The 22,779-nt window shown below is 43.8% G+C and overlaps 1 protein-coding gene across 1 annotated transcript in view; it reads right to left on the reverse strand.

Moving 5' to 3' along the window:
- NEO1 (neogenin 1) overlaps positions 1 to 22,779 on the reverse strand; it is a 330,696-nt gene that overhangs the window by 55,864 nt on the left and 252,053 nt on the right. Inside the window, exons 3-6 of the mRNA XM_056866058.1 lie at positions 13,690 to 14,007; positions 6,188 to 6,463; positions 5,395 to 5,548; positions 3,428 to 3,564 (exon numbers count right to left, since the gene is read on the reverse strand). Coding sequence (XP_056722036.1) covers positions 3,428 to 3,564; positions 5,395 to 5,548; positions 6,188 to 6,463; positions 13,690 to 14,007 — 885 coding nt within the window. The remainder of the gene's footprint in view (positions 1 to 3,427; positions 3,565 to 5,394; positions 5,549 to 6,187; positions 6,464 to 13,689; positions 14,008 to 22,779) is intronic.

Consider the following 22,779-nt stretch of genomic DNA (forward strand, 5'->3'; position numbering starts at 1 on the left):
ATCCCCTTTAAAGAACACTAGCTAAAATGAAATGAAACAAAAAGGAAGATCTTAAATTTGTGTGTGTAAAGTGCCATCAAGTCGCAGCCGACTTATGGCGACCCCTTTTGATGTTTTCATGGCAAGAGACTAACAGAGGTGGTTTGCCATTGCCTTCCTCTGCACAGCAATCCTGGTATTCCTTGGTGGTCTCCCATCCAAATACTAACCAGGGCTGACCCTGCTTAGCTTCTGAGATCTGACGAGATCAGGCTAGCCTGGGCCATCCAGGTCAGGGCAATCTTAAATTTAAAAAGCATTAAATTCTGGACAAGCTGGTAAATAAGGAAATACTGCCCACTTCACTACTCTGTACTCTGTGAGTTAAAAAAAAAAGGAGAAAGGTGACCAAAAGGAAGGAGAATCCTGTCTGTAGCCTAGGCAGAAGTGGGATGGCCATCCTTCCCAATAATACTTTCAGATACTGAATGCTAACTTATAATTCTGTCATTTTCCAGAAACCAAAACCTCCCTCCGTGGAATCCGTAACACGTGGGCAAGCATCTAAGCTTGCATCTTCTACCATTCCCAAGAAACTACTGTTGAACAAGTGTAACTTTTGAGGAATTTTCCCACTACACACTTTCTCCAGTAAAAAGACACAGGCCAGATTTGTGCCAGAACAGAGACCTGAAATGAATAGTCCAAGAGCTTTGCTTTCTGCTTTAGCCAGCGTGGTGTAGTGGTTAAGAGCAGTGGCTTGGGGCAGTGGACTTTAAATCTGAAGAACCGGGCTTGATTCCCCACTCCCTCCACTTGAGCGGCGGAGACTAATCTTGTGAACCAGGTTGGTTTCCCCACTCCTACACATGAAGCCAGCTGGGTGACCTTGGGCTAGTCACAGCTCTCTTAAGAGCTCTCTCAGCCCCACCTATCTCACAGGGTGTCTGTTGTGGGGAGGGGAAGGTGATTGTAAGCCGGTTTGATTCTCCCTTAAGTGGTAGAGAAAGTCGGCATATAAAAACCAACTCTTCTTCTTCTTTAGCCATGCCTCAGTTTTTTTTTTAAAAAAATCCCACCATTCTCTTACTGCATGCACATCTTTGCTCAGGATTCAAGCCACCGTTTTGAAATTCTTGGGCTATTCACTGAAGCAACTGACCTAACACAGAAAGTCAGGATAATTTTGTAAATAAATGCATAAGAAATCGTCGAAGGCTTTCACGGTCAGAGTTCATTGGTTCCTGTAGGTTATCCGGGCTGTGTGACCGTGGTCTTGGTATTTTCTTTCCTGACGTTTTGCCAGCAGCTGTGGCAGGCATCTTCAGAGGAGTAACACTGAAGGACAGTGTCTCTCAGTGTCAAGTGTGTAGGAAGAGTAATATATAGTCAGAAAGGGGGGGCATGCAGATTAGCTTTGGATTTCACACATTAACAGATCACTTCAGGATACAATGGTTCCATATTAACATACCACACCCTCATTAGCACATTATCTTGATACTTACAGGACAATGATTAGCACATTACCTTTGATACTTTTTGCAGGACAATGATTCAGCTCAAACCCCCCCCTTTCTGACTATATATTACTCTTCCTACACACTTGACACTGAGAGACACTGTCCTTCAGTGTTACTCCTCTGAAGATGCCTGCCACAGCTGCTGGCGAAACATCAGTTAAGAAAATACCAAGACCACAGTCACACAGCCCGGATAACCTACAGGAACCAACATAAGAAATAATTCTCATAGTTGTCATAGCCCCCTTCAATTTCCCTTTCTGTTCATGTGTCAAGTCTCCCAGGATGTAAATCTTCACACAGGACCTTCAGTGTTTTTTCTTCCTATGAAGCACCTTGTTGTAGGTGTGGGTTTAATGCCGTCCATCCATTGGTACTGCCCAGCTCTCCACCCACCCATGCGTTTTGTTGCAACCAGAGTTCAACAATCTTAGTACTTCCACAGTGATTCGACATGGTTGAAGAGCAATGAAGCTAAGCTCACTGAAATAGATGCTAGACAAGACTGAACTCGTGATCAGATTGTCTTTTTTGATGGCTTTAAAAGGTAGTGAAATTTTATCTCTCCGCTCTTAAGTTTCTACTTTCTCCTGCAAATCTGTGCAACTGACATTCAGAAAGTAACTCTTCCATTCAATTTCTGAGATAATTGGCATTGCATACCTAATGCTATGCTTTAAAAAAAAAAAAAAGCAGGCACCAGAGGTTATATCAAGCTGCGACACTCAGCTCAACGTGAAACTGATAGTCCAGGAAACATAAAAGCAACATAGTTGACGTCACAGTGTTTGTAGGGATCTCCAGGGAGCCAAATTCAGTGACAAATGAAAAAAAATATTCCCAGATGAAATGTGATCTTATAACCTTGTCAGCATCTGTCTGCCTCTCTGTTACTTCCTGAGTTAAGCTGATAAAACGAACTAGACAGGCATTGTTGCCCATTCCCCTCAATCGCTTCTTTCAGTACCACCTTCTCATCATTTACGCAAGGGAAATCTGATAATTTCTTTCACAGAATAGTAAAATAACTTTAGTGCCCACCATTTTCCTGTTATATGACTATCAAACATGGAAGAGAAACGTAATACACGCAGGTAGCAAGCATCTGTATACACACTGCACAATAGTGTTGTATTTTAATCCACCCCAACGGGGGAAAGGCAGCCAAGTCCTCACATTTTTGTGACCAGCATCAACTCATGTTTATGTGAAATGCCAGTTGTATATAACTTGGGACATTACAAGATATGTAAAAAGGCAGACTTAAAGCCCGTGGTTTATTGGGGGGGAGGGAGATTTCCTGATTTTTCTCCTAATCTCTGAATTCCAGCATATTTAGGTATATAAATAAATACAGCTTGCCTGGTTCAGGATATTACATTTAGTTCCGCCATACTTGTCTAAGACTTTTCCCTTTTTTCCCAAATGCAGCCACTTTTTGAAGGGGAAGTATGATGCAGAAGAAATAAGTTATTTAACTCTTTACTGCTTGTTTCCCCCCACCCACCCACCCACCCACCCACTGGAAAACACGACCCCAAGCCTCTTCTTCCACTCTGAGGAACAAATACAGGCATTTATTTTATAATTATTTTATTAGATTTTTATCCCGTCCTTTCCCAAACAAGGCCAGGAGAAAATGCACACATTTTCCCCAGTGGGACTCAGGCATCTTTTTTCCCTGGGGGATAATGACATGGGAGAAAGTGCACCCCTCTTTCCCCATCCAGCAATAGTCTTGGTGGACTACTAGCCCAAACCAAGGGCTGCAAATGACTGGGTGACTTTGGGAATCTGCTTGTGCAAACCTCGGAGGAGGAGGAAGAGGAAGAAGCTCCTCCTCGTCCCAATTCCAAGAATTCTATCCTCTGGACTATTTAATAGGCCTTCCTGTTTAGTGATCTCTTTTTAAAATCTTTACATACCCTGTACCGAAAGATCTGCTTGAGCTTTAATTGTTTCATTCCCATTCTCTGCAATGCAGGTATATACTCCAGCATCATCTTCTGTGACTTCATAGATCTTCAAAGTCCCTCCCGCCAGCAATGAAAACTTTTGAGAGCTGTGGAAAAATAGGGCAGATTGGTGTTTTGGTTTGTGCATGTTGGGTAGCCATACATATCCTGGACAGGAGAGTTTCAATCACAGAAATCAAATCATTATCAACCACCACCAAGAAAGTGAGCAATTGCTTTCTGTTGTTCTTCATATGCACCAAAATAAAAACTGGAGAAATACTTTTAACACTTAGATGCCAGAGCCTATGTTTTTAAGCTTATTTCTAATTTACACAGATATACAAACAAAAGAAAGAACAGGATAATCGGTAGAAAAGGAAATAACCTCAACAACAACAAAAACACTCCAAAACAAGCAAGGCTGAACACGTAACATCCACTAGAGCAGTCAGCCAAATTAATACAAACAGGAATGAACAAGGGGAGGGGCTGTGGCTCAGTGGTAGAGCCTCTGCTTGGCATGCAGAAGGTCCCAGGTTCAATCCCCAGCATCTCCAGTTAAAGGGATTAGGCAAGTAGGTGATGTGAAAGACCTCTGCCTGAGACCCCGGAGAGCCGCTGCCAGTCTGAGTAGACAATACTGACTTTGATAGACAGAGGATCTGATTCAGTATAAGGCAGCTTCGTGTGTTCAAACACAAATATCCACCAATGCATAAAAAAGCTCAAGTGACCATTTCTTTATAAGTAAGAACTTTCCCCCAAAAAAAATTACAAATAGGAACTCAGTAATAGAAAAAGACTGGTTACCCTGCTGGTCACATGCTCCCTGCGTTTGTTGTTAGCTTTTGCATAATAAAGAATTCCCAGCATTTTTTAAAAAAAGAGGGGGGGGGAACCCTGCTTATTTGAAGTCGGTCTTATTTGAAGTCAGCCTTCCAAACCTTAGCATTCCACATTTGCTCCCTATAAACAGAGTTTAAAGCAACTCCCTGTGTGGCTGCACAGTAATCTTGTTCCATTAAAGGGGAAAGCAACAAGTTCGGTCTCAGCTCTTCTGAAGCTCCTCTCCCGCTCTAGAGTTTTAATCTTCCCTTTTTTAATGTCAAAGCAACATTTAGTCAAAACCTTTTCCCGGTCCCCTTGCATAAGATACTGGAGGGGCAAGCTGAGCTGTCATCTGCTCCTTAACGTCATACTGTACTGTATGGATCTAGCCTACTGAGGCCATAGAACAGATTTCTGTGCACTTGCGATGGGCGTGAATTAACCCAGTCGTCATGTTCCTGCCCTCCCTCCCATATAATGACTGGTTTGTGAAGACTTGAATCAAGTCTCACGCTGCATCAAGTCTCAAGGGCACTTGGGTAAACTGGAGTCTGTTTCCTCCAGCGTGGCGTAGTGGTTAAGAGCGGTGGTATGGAGCGGTAGACTCTGATCTGGAGAACCGGGTTTGATTCCCCACTCCCTCCACTTGAGCGGCGGATACTAATCTGGTGAACCGGGTTGGTTTCCCCACTCCTACACATGAAGCCAGCTGGGTGACCATGGGCCAGTCACAGCTCTCTCAGAGCTCTCTCAGCCCCACCTACAGGGTGTCTATTCTGGGGGGGAAGGCGATTGTAAGCAGGTTCGATTCTTCCTTAAGTGGTAGAGAAAGTTGGCATATAAAACCCAATTCTTCTTCTTCCCCACGAATAAGGATTCTGAACTGGGATTAAGCTGGGGTTCAGATCTCAGTTTGGGGGAAGGAAACAAACTACCAAGTCGCCCAAGTGCCTGCATTCACACATTGTGGAAAACTGGAGCATAATTCAAGGCTTTCCACGCCATGACACTGTCCGTTTCGCACCGCTTGTCAGGGCAGGGAGATCTCGCACAACAAGCTGTGACAACGCCCATCACAAAAAGGTAAGAGCAGAGCTGTTACGTACCCTTCTGTGACAAGCTCTCCTTCATTTCTTGTCCATCTGACCACGGGAATGGGAACGCCAGCAGCAACACATGGCAAAACTGCACTCTGCCCGACAACCTTGGTCAGCGAGGAAGGCTGCCTCAGGAACACCAGACTGGAGGGAACTTCTGGTTCTGCAGATATTGTAATCAGGAAAAGAAAATGGTTATAATAACAAAAGCATCACTGAAATGCTAGCTCTCAATACAATACGCAAAAGACAGAGAGCCCAGATGGTTTCCCATTTGTCTCACTTGCAAACTCCATTTCTTCCCAGAGGATGGTTTAGCTTATAATGGATGGTTCCCTACTCCCTTCTACAAATACAAGTGGATTGCTTTATGTTAAGACCCTGCCAAGAAATAACCATGGTAGCTTGCATGAGAAAGTTCTGCCTCAGGGGGAAAAAACATGTGGTTACCACCAATTAGTAACTACACAGGACAATGGCTCTTGGAATGGTTACAAGCACTAGCCTCAGGGCTAACTTGCTAAGATGACTAAAAGCACATATCTAATGTGAAGACACAGACTATGAGAAAATTCTGTCCCTACTCCAGGATGCGGTTTTTTTTGGTTTGTTGCCTGGCATATGAGGAAACCGAGAGCTTAAAAGCAAGCTTTTATCGAGACTGCTCACAAAAGAATATAGGGTGGCACTCCGTTTAAAATTCAGCAACCTTAAACCCATCAGTGAGCTGGAAGAGCCTGCTGGAAGCGAAGTACCTCACTAGTGATTTGATAAGGGAGAGCACCCTGACAAATTTTTGTACCTGGAAGAACTTTGACGTCTGCTTCATCGCTGTATTTGGGAGAGCCACCAATTTCGATGACGCAACAATATGTGCCCCCATCCTCGTCTGTAGCATTGCTAATTATCAGAGCTCCACTCGGCAACTGGAATACCCGGTCGTCTGGAAAAAGCGGCTCATGATCTAGCTCCCACCTCACAAAGGGTGTGAGATCAGAATTGACTTCACAGTTCAGCACAATGCTGTTTCCTCTGTGGACAGATGCCGATTCTGGCTGACTGGTGAATCTTGGAAGACCTGAATATAACCAAAAAAGTAGAAATATTAGTTTGTGCACCTCATTTGTTCTCCCTCAGGGCCGCATGAATGCTTACAATGTAGTAGTACAATGGCAGCCATAATTCCATGACACATAGTAGACCAGCTCATGAATCCACTGTCTAAGTGTCTCGCGAATATACCCTACTATGATGCATGGCTTATTTGATTTATTTTAAAATGTTATATCCAGTGAGGACAGTCCCGCCCTGGCCTGAATTGCCCAGGCTATCCTGACCTTGTCAGATCCCAGAAGCTAAGCAGGGTCAGTTCTGGTTAGTATTCGGATGGGAGACCACTGCAGTCCAGAGTCACAATGTATAGGCAGGTAGTGGCAAACCACCTCTGAACATCTCTTGCTTTGAAAGCCCCATGGGATCACCATAAGTTGTCTGCAACTTGACAGGACTTTCTCCACCAAGGACTTCCCCATCCTGGTAACCCTGGAGAATGCTTTGTTGCTGCCATGTTAAGTCTGCATGGTCAACAGAGGTTAAGTTTTTCACTCCAGTCTGAGGAGGCTATTGATAATAGATATAGAGGATCATTTGCGGACACAGCAGCTGTGCCTCTAAAATCCAATCACCCCGACTGGTTTTTCCTCCAAACAGGACTCAATTGCAAGAATGCAGGCTGTGGTGGGTTTTTTTTTCATTTGGTGTTTGCCTTGCCCTTCTCCAAGAAGCTCGGGAAAGCCTAAGTCATCTCCCTCAGCCCTTTCCATCCTCACTGTGTGTGAGGTACATTAGATTGAGAGTCTGACCCTAGATCAAGCAGAGAGCACCATGGTAAAGTGGTGATATGAACACTCACCTCCCCGGTTCTAGTCCAACATTCTGAGCACTACACCACACTGACTCTCCAAAGGGAAGAATCCATGCTAATGCAATTTTCCAAAAAGCATCTCCATACATTCGTTACATAGACAAGGTTTTGACCCCAAAACCAGTCATTCCCAAAGCAGCGGGGTAGGCAGGCTCCCCTTTGGGGGCCCATGACACAGGATGGGCATGCACAAAGTTCCAGGGAAAGATAACATCCTGAGGAAGTTGGAACCTCCCTAGACCCATCAGTCAAGAGCTGAGGAAGTTGGAACCTCCCTCGGCCCATCAGTCCAGGGTCGAATGTTTCCTGGCAGAAGACCTTCACTGATCCATACTGGTCATGAGTGGATGACTGCAGATTTACTGCCCCATCACCCCAATGTGAGGTGAAACAAAGGGAGCTCTCTTTTTCATCCTCTCTTCCAGCACCAGTATTGAATTAGTCCTGGAGTCTACAGACCGCTCACAACTGTGCTTAAGAATCTGCACATGCTGGCCAGTGGAGTGGATTACTGGTGTGAGATTGAGGCTCAAAGATTTTGTCTGTGTGGCAGTGGGCAAGTCCATATCATGGAACACATCCTACTGTTCTGTCCTCTCTATGAAAAAGCTCGTGTTGAAATGGTCTCTCCGCTGTTGGTAAGATTCCCAGGCCGGGATTCAGTGGATAGGGTCGCGAGACTGAAGCGGCGAGAACCCTCAGGTTACAACTCAGGTTGCCAAATTTTGTGCCGTCTCCATGAAGCTTCGTAAATTTCTGCTAGAATGATGTCATTGGCACTTATTGCACTTTTGTCCACTCCATCCACTTTTTATGTAAGGTGTTCTTAAAAGTTATATATGTTTCTTTTTTAAAAAAAAAAGCTGGTTTTATATTGGCCGGGTCTGGTTCATTGTTGTATAGCTTTTACTGGTCTGATTGACTGTACTAATAAATTTGATTTGATTTTTGTGTGAGAATGGGCGTCACAAGGCTGAGTAAACTCCGAACTGGGGGAGAGGCAGTGGTTCAACGTTTGGGAAACAATGCAATAAAGCAGCACATGGAGTTCTTTCCTGCACCAAACATTAATTAAAAGGGAAGCCCTGCACTTCATATTAAAACCGAGAGGAAGTGACAAATGAATTTGGTTATGCAAACTACCTGTGGCTTAAGGTTTCCAGTTTTCTATGTCATAATCCTGTTTTAGTTATTCCATGGTAGAGGGCAAGGGAGATGAGGTAAGGAAAACAAGGTCGTATTTCAGAGCTAGCTTGTGGCCTCCCTCCGCCAGCCAATTCCTGGACGGACTTCAATCAAAATGTCAACATTGTTTAATTATGAGTGGGGGGGGGGGAATCAACATCTGGACTGAAACCAGACCAGTATTAACAACACTGTACAAATGCCAGATATCCAATCCTAACACTACCCAAGGTGATAAAAATTCTCCATTTGTTTGCAGGGGAGGCATGTTTTTTTTAAGAAGTGCTTTGTTGCCTATTTCTATTTGAAAACATTTTCCCCCTTCAAATGTAAATGACCCATATTGGACCAGTTTGCTTCTTGCAGGGTGGAACTCTGATCTGCATTCAGCCCACACCAAGCTGCAGCGTTTTTGAACAAAGATCCCATTTCATTTGGATGCCATTCCTGTTTAAACATTAGCCGCCACTGTTTGAAAACTCCCATGCCATTATTTTTGTTTGTTTTGTTCTTTGTTGTTATCATTCGGGGTCTGTCTATGCATTCAGGCAAACAGCAAATGTGGAACTCCGAGTGGATTTTGGGACTGGGGATTGATGAGTGGGGTGGGGGTGGGGATATGAGACAATGTGTAAACTCTGAACTCCCAAGAATGAGTGAATGACAGCTTCACACTCTGTAAAAGTGAATGGTGAAACTTACACCGATTTCGGTAATGTACAAGTTGATCTACTGCAGAATTCGGTAGACAAATAACTAACTCATCAACAATAATCCACAAAAATAATCTACAGTTATCATAGTATCATGAACAATATTTTTTTAAGTCAACCATCAGAAAGAGACAAAGACCAAGAGAGTGCTAGTATGCAGTGGTGCGGGGTTGAAATTTTTCTGATGCTATATTTTTCCACAGAAAAATTTCCACCCCACATATGTAAATGCAACCTGTTGATCTATAGTTGACAGCGCTAAATGTCAACTATAGGATAGGCTAAATGTAGGATATGTAGCATGGATAAACCCCTGGACTTATACAAGGGCCAAGGTTATACATGGTGTATTTGTCTTCTTTTGCTAACAGTATTTAAACAATATTTTACAGGGTAGTATGTGATGAGCTTTGAATGGTCAACAGCATTATATAAGTGCAAAATAATTATTTACATACAAATAGTGCCATGAATAAAATGCAGAAGTGGTAGCAGCCTTGGTTTTTCCACAGCAGAGGAAGCAAGAGTCTTGTGGAGTCTTAAAGACTCAACTCATTTGTTCCATATTGAAAATGCTTACTTTATTCTAGAATAAACTCTCCCACTTCGTTAGATGCTAGGGAAAAATGCATTTTAATTCAAGCAGTTCACTCACCGACCCCAAAAGCAATTTCTGCTTCTCTCAGTCAGCAGAGGTATAGCAAAGAAGATATTTTAAAAGAACATCCTCCTTTATCTTTTCTTCCTACTCCACAATAGCAGAACTATGGAAGCTGGCCAGAGAATTCTGCAGCAAATTACCCAGAAGATTCTGCTCTATTCTCCAAAGTGGGTTTCAGTAATGTAAACTTGCACAGTCCCTTCACACAGATGATAAAACTGGCATTCTACACCTTTGCTGTTTCTTCTAATTAAACGGGGTATATATTGTCAGCAGCCATTTCCTCTAAGGAGCTTAAACAAGATCTGCCGTTTTCCATTTGCTGCAACCTGGGATGAATTTTTAAAATCTGATATGCAGCCACAGCTTTGGCCTTTCTGCAGGCACCTGGTTGGCCACTGTGTGAACAGACTGCTGGACTTGATGGGCCTTGGTCTGATCCAGCAGGGCCTTTCTTATGTTCTTATGTTCTTAACCAGACGAAGCGCATAGCCTGGGGTGTGTAGGCATGTGCAACCGCCAGCTCTGCAAAGGTCTAATTGAAAGTGCCCAAAGGCCTGCTATACAGGTAAAAAAAGGAATGAAGGACCACATAGCAAACCCTAAGTTTCACACTGTTTCTCTTCATGCTAACAAGCATAATTGGAACATAAGAAGGTCCATGCTGGATCATACCAAATTCCTGTCGAGTTCGGCATTCGGTTCACATCCTGTTCTACTTGCTCCTGCCTGGTACTGGAGCAAGTAGATATCCATTCTGGCTACTAGCAGTTGATTGCCACCCCCCACCCTCCATGAATTTGTCCACTCCCCATTCCTACTTGTATCTGGTGAGGGGAGTTTTGACACTTGAAAGCTTATACCCTAAAAATGTTATTGGTCTCTAAGGAGCTACCGGACTCAAATATAACAGTTCTTAGATTCCCAACTGAACATAGTGCGAAACACTATCCAGTTTTATATTTGCTAATTTATTTTGATTGTGCAGCCATAAATATTTTTGATAAGGCAAATTAGTTTTAGGTTGCATTATTAGTAATGCTAAAGTTTTATTTTTCAAGCTGGGAAGCCATTTTGATTGTATAATTGTGTTGAATAAGCATGGCAATGTAATCTGTTTGATTTGCTTTTCTTTTTTTCTTTTCTTTTTTCTTTTTCAATTGTATTGCTGAAACCCTCATTTCCCTTCCCCCCCCCCTTGTATTCCCCCTACATGGAAATTTGTTGATAGACAAGCCAGCAGAGATTTTGGAAAGAAAACACATTCCACTATGAAACAGCACAACGGCTAGTCCTGCATTGGATACACAGAGAGCCACTGTACGAACCCCCTGCAACCTCGCCAGCTCCTAGACCAGCTGAAAATCCTTGCTTCTGCCTCTCCGGATCCACACTTGACCTGCGTTCTAGCTGCCTCTGTCCCTCCCCCAAGCTCTCATGGGTGTCACATTTCCAAAGCGAGAGATATTCCAGGTCATTAAGGACAGTAAAAGCCCTTTGCTACATCCCTGACCAGCCACTGAGTTTGTCAAGCAAGACCACAGGATGGGCCCACTTGTGCTGAGAAAGCTGAACTTAACAATGCCAGATAAAAATAAAAGAACTTGTTTCTTGAGTTATTGTTCTCTCACCGCTACAGGCACAATCTAAATGCAGATGACGTCTGAATTTAAAAGGCACCAAACATCTCTGGATTGTGGTAGCAACTATCAAAACGAATTCATTATGCTGAGATTTATTAAGCAAGGAAAACATTCTAAGAAAGGCTATCTAACAGTTCATTAGGGAAATGAAGGAAGCAGCTGCATGAGCCAATTTTTATCCCTTCTAAATCTGCTACAGTTTCTTTTTCTTTTGTTTCTCCACTCTTTCTTGCTGTTGTTGTGCCATTCCAAACTTCCTTAATATAAAATGCACAATCTGCATATGAAATGTAATAGACAACTGAGAACACACACACACAGCGAAGTGTGGAGAGGATAAGCAAACGGAAGAAGGAATCCTTTGACACTCCCTCCTCTTGCTTCCCCCCCCCAACCCAGAGTGGTTTAGTGGTTAAGAAGCAGCGGACCCTAATCTGGAGAACCGGGCTTGATTCCCCACTCCTCCACATGAGCGGCAGACTCCAATCTGGTGAACCAGGTTTGATTCCCCACTCCTTCACATGAAGCCTGCTGGGTGACCTTGGGCCAGAACTCTCTCGGCCCCACCTACCTCGCAAGGTGTTTTTTATGGAGACGGGAAGGGAAGGCCGCTTTGAGATTCCTTATGGTAGAGAAAAGCGGGGTATAAAAAACCCCCAGTTAATCATTGAAAGATCATCTTATCTTTTGAAGTCCACCTTGGATTAGGAGGCTACTTGTCAGCTCCTTCAGTATATACATACCTTTTCCTTCCATTGTATTGTACATACTTCTGGCAGTGCTAGCCCACTCTGTTACATTTACTGTATGATCAGTTTAGTTAGTACAATGTTTAGCACAGGGGTGGGGAACCTTTTTCCTGCCAAGGGCCATTCACACATTTATAACATCTTTCGGGGGCCATACCAGGTGTAGATCTCCCGTGGGGGGGAGAGGCTAGGGTTGCCAGGTCTCCAGCCACCACCTGGAGGTTGGCAACCCCAGGGGAGGCCACCCAGAGAAGGCCTGCAGGGCGCCCCCCTCCCCCCTCCCAGGTGGGAGGGCAGCTAGTGGTGGGCCTCAGAAAATGAGGCGCCAGGGGGGCGCAGCCCACAGTCGATTGGCAAGGGAGGAAGGGAGGAAGGAAAACAGAGAAAGAGGAAAAGGGAGGGAGGGAGAAAGAGAGAGAAAGGGAGAAAGAAATGGAGAGAGGGGGAGAAAGAAAGAAAAGGACGGAGGGAAAGAAAAAAAAGGACGGAGGGAGACAAAGAAAGAGACAGAAAAAGAGGGAGGAAGAGAGGGAGAGAAAGGAGAATGACAGAAAAAGAGGAAGAGAGAAAAGCCTCCCCCCCACATGCACACACACACCCGCGCATGCCGGCCTGCGCGACCGGGCCCCAGCCACCCCACCTTCCCCACACACACACACACACACACACCCGGCAGCGCACGGAGCACCAAGCAACCGGGCCCCACTCTCCATGCACTCCCCCCCCCCCAGAGCTCCACGGCAGGGTTCCCGCGGCAGGGTTCCCGGAGCTCCCGAGGGCCACAAAAAATGTCCTCGGGGGCCGCATACGGCCCCCGGGCCTGAGGTTCCCCACCCCTGGTTTAGCATGTTCTCAGTTCCCTAAGTTAGGAATGAGGGACTCCTCAGCCGGTCTCCAGCAAGGTACACATCACAAATTGGATGAATCTCTGCGGAAACTTCCAAACTGAGGGCTGGGAGTACTCCCTCGAAAACCAAAGATGGAAACACTAGCTTACTTCCTGTCTTCTGCGATCATGGAGAAAGTGTCAGGATGCCCTCCTCTATCCTCAAGAGGAAATGGGAGATCCTCTCTCTAAATAGCAAAAATGCAGAAGGGACATGCCCTCTGCTGAAAAGAACATGCCTGCTCTGCTGAATAAAGGAAGATCAACAATGCCAATATAAGAGCTTGTCCCTACCTGAACATCTCAGGATTCTTTCAGATTCACAGTTACAACCCACAGTGAAGTGGTACTGAAGTACATCAGGGAATTTAGAGAGTCATTGTTATGGATACACATATGTTGCAGAAAATGGTAAGCCAATATTTTGCCAGCACTAGTTAAACTGGAAGGTGGAGATTCAATAATTTTATATACATATTTCACAGAAATATCAGCTTCCAGCCTGAGATGGGCAAAGTGGTAGAATTTTTTTTTAAAACTTACCTGCTATCGTGAGCTTTGCTGTTCTGCTTACAATGGTCCCAAGGCTTTCCACAGTTGCAACACATTGATAATGCCCCTCGTCGGGTTTATTGTGCTTATTATGCACCACACTGTTTATTAATAGAGATCCATCTGGTAGCAGCTGGCGTCTATCGTCTGACACCAAGTTCAAGAAAGTCCCATCTTTTTTCCATTCAATTTTTGGAGAAGACTCACAGTAAGCTGAGCAATTCAGTATAACAGAAGCAGCTCTGACTGACAGAGTGTCCGCTGGCTCCACAGTAAAATAAAATGGAGTGAAAGTCCTCACGCTGGGTCCTGTAGGCCACAAGAAAAATAAAAGACTTGTTTTAGAGCTGCCCAAGAATTCTATTTCATTTGTAAATCTCTAACAATGTCTTATGTTCCTAATGCTAACCGCTAAAGAACATCTAGATCAGTAGCTGTAAAAACTGACCAAACTCCAAAGATCTACTCTTAGGCTAGTTGCACTTACCCAGTGGAGTTTGGCTTTTCCTGTGAACACTTAATACTAGTATTAAGCCATGCTAGGAAAAGTTGAGGGCAGCAGGAAAAGAGGAAGACCCTACAAGAGATGGATTGACTCAATAAAGGAAGCCACAGCCCTCAATTTGCAAGATCTGAGCAACGCTGTCAAAGATAGGACATTTTGGAGGACATGGATTCATACAGTCGCCATGAGTCGGAAGTGACTTGACGGCACTTAACCCACACACCTAGTACTAAGTGGACAGAGATCAACTGCAGTTTTTTTTAAAAAAAAAAAACAGTTATTTTTGTAATGGCACCTAAACCCAGTATTTTTGATCTCTTATAACAGAGTTGGTAACATCTACAACGTACATTTAGTTAAAAGCATGTTTTTCCTGTGTAAAACAAAAGTGGGGGGGTAACTTGATATCCAAACATGTTGTGACTGTATGAGACGGTTTCCATTGAAATAATACAACTTGCTTTACTACGAAATTTGTTTCTAAGCTTCCCCCTCTTAGATGACAAAAATTAAGATACATTCGTCAATGTAGCATGGGATACAGCAATCCCACCCCCCACCACTTTGAAATTTCTAGACAGTTTTCTCTTCTACAAAATTTCTGGAAATTCTAGCCAGGACAGATAAATACACTTTGCAGATGTTGGGGGGGGGGGGACTTGATTGCTATCGTGCCCTGCTTTTATAAAATCTAGCAAACTCTTGCTGCCATCGGAACGCTGGACCATAAGGACCACGGTCTAATCCAGCAAAGCAAGATTTATGGCTTTATGAGTAATATAGATGCTTAGTTCACTCTTTAGCTAAAGGGATTTGGTTAAATCCTCCACATAATAGTTTAATACACAATATGATCTGTATTTTTCCTAGAAGTGCTTTATCCCTCTTATTTGGGGGGGGGGGTTACATGGGAACCTGAATGCATTTCCACGACAGAACTGCATAGCTCAGGGATAGCTTTTTTTTTTGCCCATCAAAAGTCACAGCCAACTTATGAAGAAGAGTTGGTTTTTATATGCTAACTTTCTCTACCACTTAAGGGAGACTCAAACCGGCTTACAATCTCCTTCCCTTCCCCTCCCCACAACAGACACCCTGTGAGGTAGGTGGGGCTGAGAGAGCTCTAACAGAGCTGACTTGCCCAAGGTCACCCAGCTGGCTTCATGTGTAGGAGTGGGGAAACAAATCCAGTTCATCAGATTAGCCTCCGCCGCTCATGTGGAGGAGTGGGGAATCAAACCCGGTTCTCCAGTTCAGAGGGCACTGCTCCAAACCACCGCTCTTAACCACTACACCACGCTGGCTCTCTGTAGGGTTTTCAAGGCAAGAGAAGTTCAGAGGTGGTTTGCCATTGCCTGCCTATATGGGTCCCCAGGTCATGATGGGCTTATAGGCTATGACCAGCACCTTGAATTTGGTATTTGCAATGTTGCACAGGGACACGTGGATATAACTTGGCAACAGACTGAGTGTGAAAACCAAAGGGGAAAGACGGCTGAACGTCTAGTGCTTGATGACAGGTAATGATGACGGATGCAAAGAGCAATCAAGGCAAGGAAGGGATAAGCAAATTTTGTCTTGGACAAATTTGAGGTGGCAATAAAAACAAATATCAGGCAGGCAGGAAGGCAAAGCTGGAGGCTGTTCTCCAGCTTCCTTACAGTATTAATGCAAAGTCAATACAATATTGTGGAGTATTCTCGCCCAGTACCGTTGTCATTTTAAGTAAATCCACCCTGAGTAGAAATAAGTAATTTTGCAAAAAAAAAAAAAAAAAAAAAAAACCTCTTTAAACAGACTCCAACATTTTGTTGAAAGACACTATAACTTAGGAGGAATTACACACAAGCTTGTGAAGGCATTACAGGATTACTCCTTTACACAAGTGAAAGATTAAAGTGTACAGAAGACCAAATTGATGGTCATAAGCCTGAATTCCGTTCCCTACCTAAAATCAACTTTCATTTCTTTACACAGTAGGAATTCATACAAGAGCAATGGCAATTCAAATAAGTAAACCTACTGGCAGTGCAATTCTCGAATGAGTCCCTTGTTTGGGTTTCTATTGTATGCTTATTTACCAAATGTTGAACTGAGAGTATTTTAAACTTATTTGTACACTGCATATTGTTCTCCATAACTTGCCTCGGGAGTAAAAAAGCCTTCATAAAACCAGGTTTTCTTCCCAACCTGTCAAAAAATGAGCATCCAGCCCAGTATGGACAGAGACATACAGATGGACAGGGGAGTAATGTGTGTTTCTACAAACTGGGAAAAAGGAAAAAAAAAAAAACTGTATACCAGATATATAATGGTATACTGGCAAGTAGATTTTAAAGAGGGACGACTATCTCCAGAGTTGTTTCAGAGAGTAGCCATGACGGTCTGCAGTAGAACAGCTAGATTTGAGTCCAGCAGCCCCTTGCGGTACCTGACAAAAGGATCTTTGACTCTCAAAAGCTTATACTCAATGGGTATGCGATGCCATAGAGTCCACAAACTCCATTATACATCCCAGGTGCGGGGGGGGGCACAAATCAGCATACAGATGTCACACCTGCCCATCTGCAACACTGACTTGACAACTATCCATGGGGGGGTGTTTCCTTCTAGTCTGACACCCATTAATTATACTTCCCACCCTTCACTAAATGAAGCTGTGTGCAGAGAAACCTAAGATCCTCAGGAAATAGTTTATTAATTCAATCCTTCTTTGGTGAGAAGTTTCAATGAACACGCCTCCTGACTGGCCCCAAAAGGCCCTCTCTGCTTCTGAAGAATCTCTTAAAATCAGAGGCAGAACCAAGCTACTGCCCATCTTGCCAAACCCAGGCGCCTGCTGTGGGAAAGGTACCGTGATTCCTCTCCCAGTGGGGGCTGTCTGAAGTCCTGATAAGGCAAGCAAGAAACCTGTTTTATTTTGCTTTCTTTGTTCTGTAATTTCACCTGTTGAATTTCCCATTAGCTTGTGTGGGTGTTAGAGTTACCAATCTCCACATGGGGCCAAGGATTACAACAGATCTCCAGCCAACAGAGAGCAGTTTCCCCTGGAGAAAGAGGCAACTTCAGAGGGTGGACTCTATGGCATCGCATACCCACTGAGCTCCCTCCCCTCTTCAAATTCTGTCATCCCCAGGGCCTTCCCCCACAAATCTTCAGGAATTTCCCAAGCCTTCTTTCCGCTGGCTGAATGTGGTCTCCTGCGGAATTGCCCAAAGCTTCATAGCTCTGAGGAAAAGCTTCATTGTTCTTTCTTAAATGACCCTTTCTCCGAAAGTCACAGTGTGATTTCTGATTGTAATCAATTACTCATTCTTTTTTTCTTTAACTAAAATGAGGTCAACATCACCATTAAGTCCTCCACAAATCTGTACACCCCCCTCACCTGCAGTTCCTAAAAAGTAGGCACTAACAAAAGCTGGCTGATTTCTATTTAAAGGGTACAAAAACAAATGGTAGCCAGTAGACTAAGGGTGTTTTATTTGTCTTATGCTTGATAAATCCACTTAAATTTTTACAGATTTGAAGGCTCAGTATTTTTATTGAAATAAAAAGGAGTCTATTGGTTTTAGATTTTATTCAACATACCCTTTCATGGACTAAAGCCTGTTTTGAGAGATGCACAGTAGTGAGTGTTCACAAGACAGATATCTCACTGTATATACAAGGTTATGAAAATAGCAGCAGGGTCAAGAGGCAATGAAAAGTAGAAAGTACAGGATGAAATGTAATTATCTGAAATTAAAATGTAATCAAAAAAAGTAATCAAAAAAGTACAGAGACATATCACAATAGCAGTAACTGGCCGTTTCTCTAGTTCTCCTAGCATCCCAATGGTGAAGAGTCATTTGAAGAAGAAGAGTTGGTCTTTGTATGCCGACTTTCTCTACCACTTAAGGAAGAATCAAACCAATTTACAATCACCTTCCCTTCCCCTCCCCACAACAGACACCCTGTGAAGTAGTTGGGGCTAAGAGAACTCTTAAGAGAACTGTGACTAGCCCAGGGTCACCCAGCTGGCTTTGTGCGTAGGAGTGGGGAAACAAATCCAGTTCACCAGATTAGCCTCCGCCGCTCATGTGGAGGAATGGGGAATCGAACCCGGTTTGATTAGAGTCCACCGCTCCTAAATTGAGCCATTTAAGCGTGTTGAAGTCAGAGTTAGTAAGCACCCCAATACATAATGGGGTGCACATTTTGTTAGAATACTACAACACTTGCAAAAGCACTCCCCTGTGACCAACAAAATTAAACAAACGCATTGAAACGACTTGACCACTTCAGTTCCCAAATACTGAAAATGTGGTGAGGGAAAGAGATTTTCCAACTGCTCAGCTGCATAACGTGGAATAAGAGACACCTAATTTTATTGTATATGAAGTACACTTATACCCTACCTTCCTCCCACACCAGAGTGTGACACAAGGTAGGTAACAGCTGTTACATTAAAACCCAAACACGCCATTTTCACACATCGTGAAAAGCAACAGAGGCTTGAGAATGTTGCTCATCAAACTCCTGCACAGACTTCAGGTTGACTCAGGAAACTCCGCCTGCCAGTAGTGAGCAGTGATGGTTTAAACCAGGGGTGCAGAACCTTTTTTCCGCCAAGGGCCATTTGGATATTTATAACATCATTTGCGGGCCATACAAAATTATCAACTTAAAAATTAGCTGACCAAGCCCCAAACAGGCAGCTGCCGCAGATGACCACCACCACCCCGCAGGCAAGCAGGCAGGCATCCAACCGGTGGTGCACTCGCCCACCTGGTGGCACAGGATGGTCTGTGGCACCAGCCGGGCATAGCTGTCAAGCCGCACGCCAGAGTTGCTCCTGCTCTGCATGGGCGGGGCTAGATTCTACAGCCGGCTCCTGCTACCTCCGCCTGCAGGGATGAAATGAGGACACACTGGCTAAGAACTCCCCCCCCCTCCCACACGCATTCTGGCCCTGCCACCTTTAACCCCTCCATTTTCGCCACTTCCACCCCCCCAGCCCTCTTGTAGTACTGAGGGAATACGTTTCTCCATGGCCTGAGTGGGAAAGAGTTAACACAGTTTCTTGGGCAGTCCTAGCACTCCATAGCTAACGACTCTTCTGCAAGGGGGGAAAAGGTTCCTTTTCTCGGCAAAACAAACTCACATCTGCCTTGAATAGAGGCTATTCCTGTCCGCGGGAGGGGGCAGATCTTAGATCCAGTCTTAGATCCTTCTGAGCTAGAGATCTTCCAGGACCCACAAAGGGCCATACCAAATGATTTCATGGGCCTTAAACGCGCCCCCCCCCTGGGCCTGACGTCCCCCACCCATGGTTTAAGCCATCCTTTTCCTTCAGCCCTTGCACATGTTCTGGCAGTCCCAATGGCAATGCCTCTGTGAGGAAGAGCCTTGCCTCTTGCCACAGCAGAGCCACAGTTCCTGTTAATACAGCTCAAATAAGGCCCCAAGCAATGAGCCACAGGCTAACTGTTAAATTTTTGTGTTTCATTGTGAGCCACTGTGGTGTAGTGGCTGGTGTGTAGGACTACAATTGAGGCCACCATGATTTAAACGACACCTGGGTGACCATGGACCAGTCACACACTCAGCTTAGCATAGTTCACAGGGGTGTTGGGAAGATAAAATGGAGGAGGGGGAAGTTAGGAGCTCCTTGGAGGAAGGACAGGATTTTAAAAATGTGGCAGATACTGCAGCTGTATAAATAAATAGAGAATAAAACAAAATACCAAATTCAGAATATGTATTATTACCTCTTAAATGCATGGATTAGAATATAGATGTTGGACAAAATCCCACAAAAATGAAGAAACTCACATAAAACAATTTAATCCTCAGTGAAAGAAACAAAGCTTGTACCAACCTAGTACCCTGAGAAGGGAAGTATTGGTCCTTTTCCATCTGGCTATAGATTTACAAATCAGCATGCTTCTGTTGTTCAAAGAAAGGTCTTTTGACAAGCACAGCGGCTTGGAAAGTTGCGGCTTAAACAAAACTGTCTATGGGTAGATGCCCTTTTATAATACCAATGAAGCAGATGACATTGATTGAGTGCTAATTGCCTAGGATACCAGGATAAACGTGCAACCTCTCCCTCTTCCCCTTAACAAGGGAAATTATGGTTTTCAATAGACAACTCTGTATGGGTGGCTCAGGAGCACGTTCTTTAATTAGTGCCAAGAAACCTAAATACAGGTTGTCAATTTTTAGACAAGACTGATTTAGCTGTTAGTTAAAAGGAACACTGCTCTGGTTTGGGCCTCCTAATGCTTTTTATATATTGTGAATTTAAAAAAAAAATCACTTGTGAAAAGTTTCAGAAGGTTATTTACAATTATTCTTTGCAGGATTGCCAATATAATTGAATTTTGGCATTCCCTGAAGACACTTCATCACCAAAACCCTACTGAAGGAAGGAATTACCAGTTCCCTTTTAAAAGTTACATCCCAGAAAGGGATTATTCACCCTACCAGCCTGAAGTGCCAATCATGTGACACAGCTGGAACTGGGATCTTTCACACACTATATTCTGTAAATTTTGCTATTTACACCTTGCATGAGGAATAATGGAAACATAGTTGGGAGGGGGGAACCAAAACACTGACAACCACTACTGCACATAGTAAAATTAGCATATTTGGCACAAATGATACATGCAACAAAAAGGTGTCAAAGGTTGTAGGGTTTTCTTAGGATTAAAAAAAGATTTTCAATATGACAAAAACACAAAACGGGTCCCTCTTTTAAAATATCATAAAGAACACTAGAGGATAAGGCTTTTCGCTGCAACAGAAACATGTCTTCTTTCACTGATATATTGCATTGAGCAAGTTGCGGGGGGGGGGAGTATGAACAAAGAACTGGGATATCTCCCTTTCTCGATGGGGCTGAGCTCCACTTAAAGGAGCAGGTTTGTAGCTTCAAGGTGCTGCTGGACCTGAGCCTCCTGTTGGATAAACAGGTGGAAACAGTAGCCAGGGGTGTCTTTTACCAGCTTCGGCTGGTAAGCCTGCTGCAGCCCTTCCTGGGCAGGAAAGATCTTGCCAGTGTGGTACGTGCCCTGTTAACATCTAGATTAGATTACTGCAATGCACTCTACTTGAGGTTGCCCTTGAAGAGCGCCCATTCCTTTTCAAAACACATTTAGGTACCCCTCATATTAAAAAATGTGTGCAAGATGCTTGATCACAAGCTATACGCCACTGCTGTTCCCCAGCAGCACTTTGCCCGGCTCCCCAAGACCTCAGGAGTGATCCTGATTCATTGAATTTTATTCCTCTATCTCAGCAACCCTGGACAGAAGCAGATGCTTGCAAGGAAAAAAGGATCAATACAGAAATGCCCTAAATTTACACACATCATTCATTAACTGGTTTAGATTCTGTGAGAAAACGTCCCTCCATCTAGAATACGAATTTGTGTAAGGACAAAGGAAAATCTTCGGGTATCTGCTACTCTAATACCATTCAGGAAGCCCAAACCTCTAACTGATTACTTTGATTTTTTTTTCTGTGAATAGGAGGGAAAGGAAGTGGTGTGTTCTCAAATGTATCTTTCCCATTACCTTTTCCCATAAGCGTATACAAAGTACTTAATGATAAAGGGCCAATGCCTCAACCTTGAAATCTTTATGTACCACTGCATTTGACTTTGAGGCATACTGCTTTAGTTCACACAGAGTCTCTAAGACCTGCTCCATAATTAGCATGCAAAACCTGTAACATATTACCCAAGATACAAATTAGCCATGGACAATCTTCTCAAGAGGCATTCAAACATTTATCAACGTAACTCATCAAAATACGGCTTATATGGGCGGTGGAATTATTCTCTAACAGAAGCAAACTGTAATAAACATTTGCTTTTTATTGGGAAATGTCAAGTTCCAGATAAGAGATCATTCTGAAAACTTCCATTAGTGATCCAAGTCTTGACGATCAAGAACCGGGGGGGGGGGACCCTAAAGAGAGGCGGGAAGAAGCAGAGTTGGAATCCAGAAACAAGATCAACTCATGCAACATTATAAATCAATTTCACTTCACACTACTATAGAACTGGTAGCATCAAACTAGTTAGGAGCAAATCAAACTCATCAGCAACAGGAAGCAAGACAAAGACTATGGTTTTTCACAAAGGCTTTGTTCCCTCCTTGCTCTGACAGAACATCACAGGCACCAGATGGCGCCAAAATCCAATTATATTCAAAGGACAGAGCAGCTCCTTCACAGGAGGTCTATCAGAAGCTCTTTGCTAACAGTCCCTAATATAGGGACTTCACTTACTACATCGACTGACGAAATATTAGACTGGAAGCCAACCTCTTGAATAGTTTATTTCTGCATCTGCATGTTAGCTGCCCCACCCCAAAATCCTGTGTACAGTATACCTATTTTATACTTGCATACAAAACTGGAAAATACACACAACCCAGCACTAGGACTAATCCCAAATTTGGACATTGCATAAAATGGTTTAAGAGATTACAAAACTGCCTTACATGGAGGGGCCGTGGCTCAGTGGTCGGGCATCTGCTTGGCATGCAGAAGGTCCCAGGTTCAGTCCCCAGCATCTCCAGTTA

Source organism: Euleptes europaea, chromosome 20 (assembly GCF_029931775.1).
Source record: "Euleptes europaea isolate rEulEur1 chromosome 20, rEulEur1.hap1, whole genome shotgun sequence".
In the NCBI taxonomy this organism is placed as follows: Eukaryota; Metazoa; Chordata; class Lepidosauria; order Squamata; family Sphaerodactylidae; genus Euleptes; species Euleptes europaea.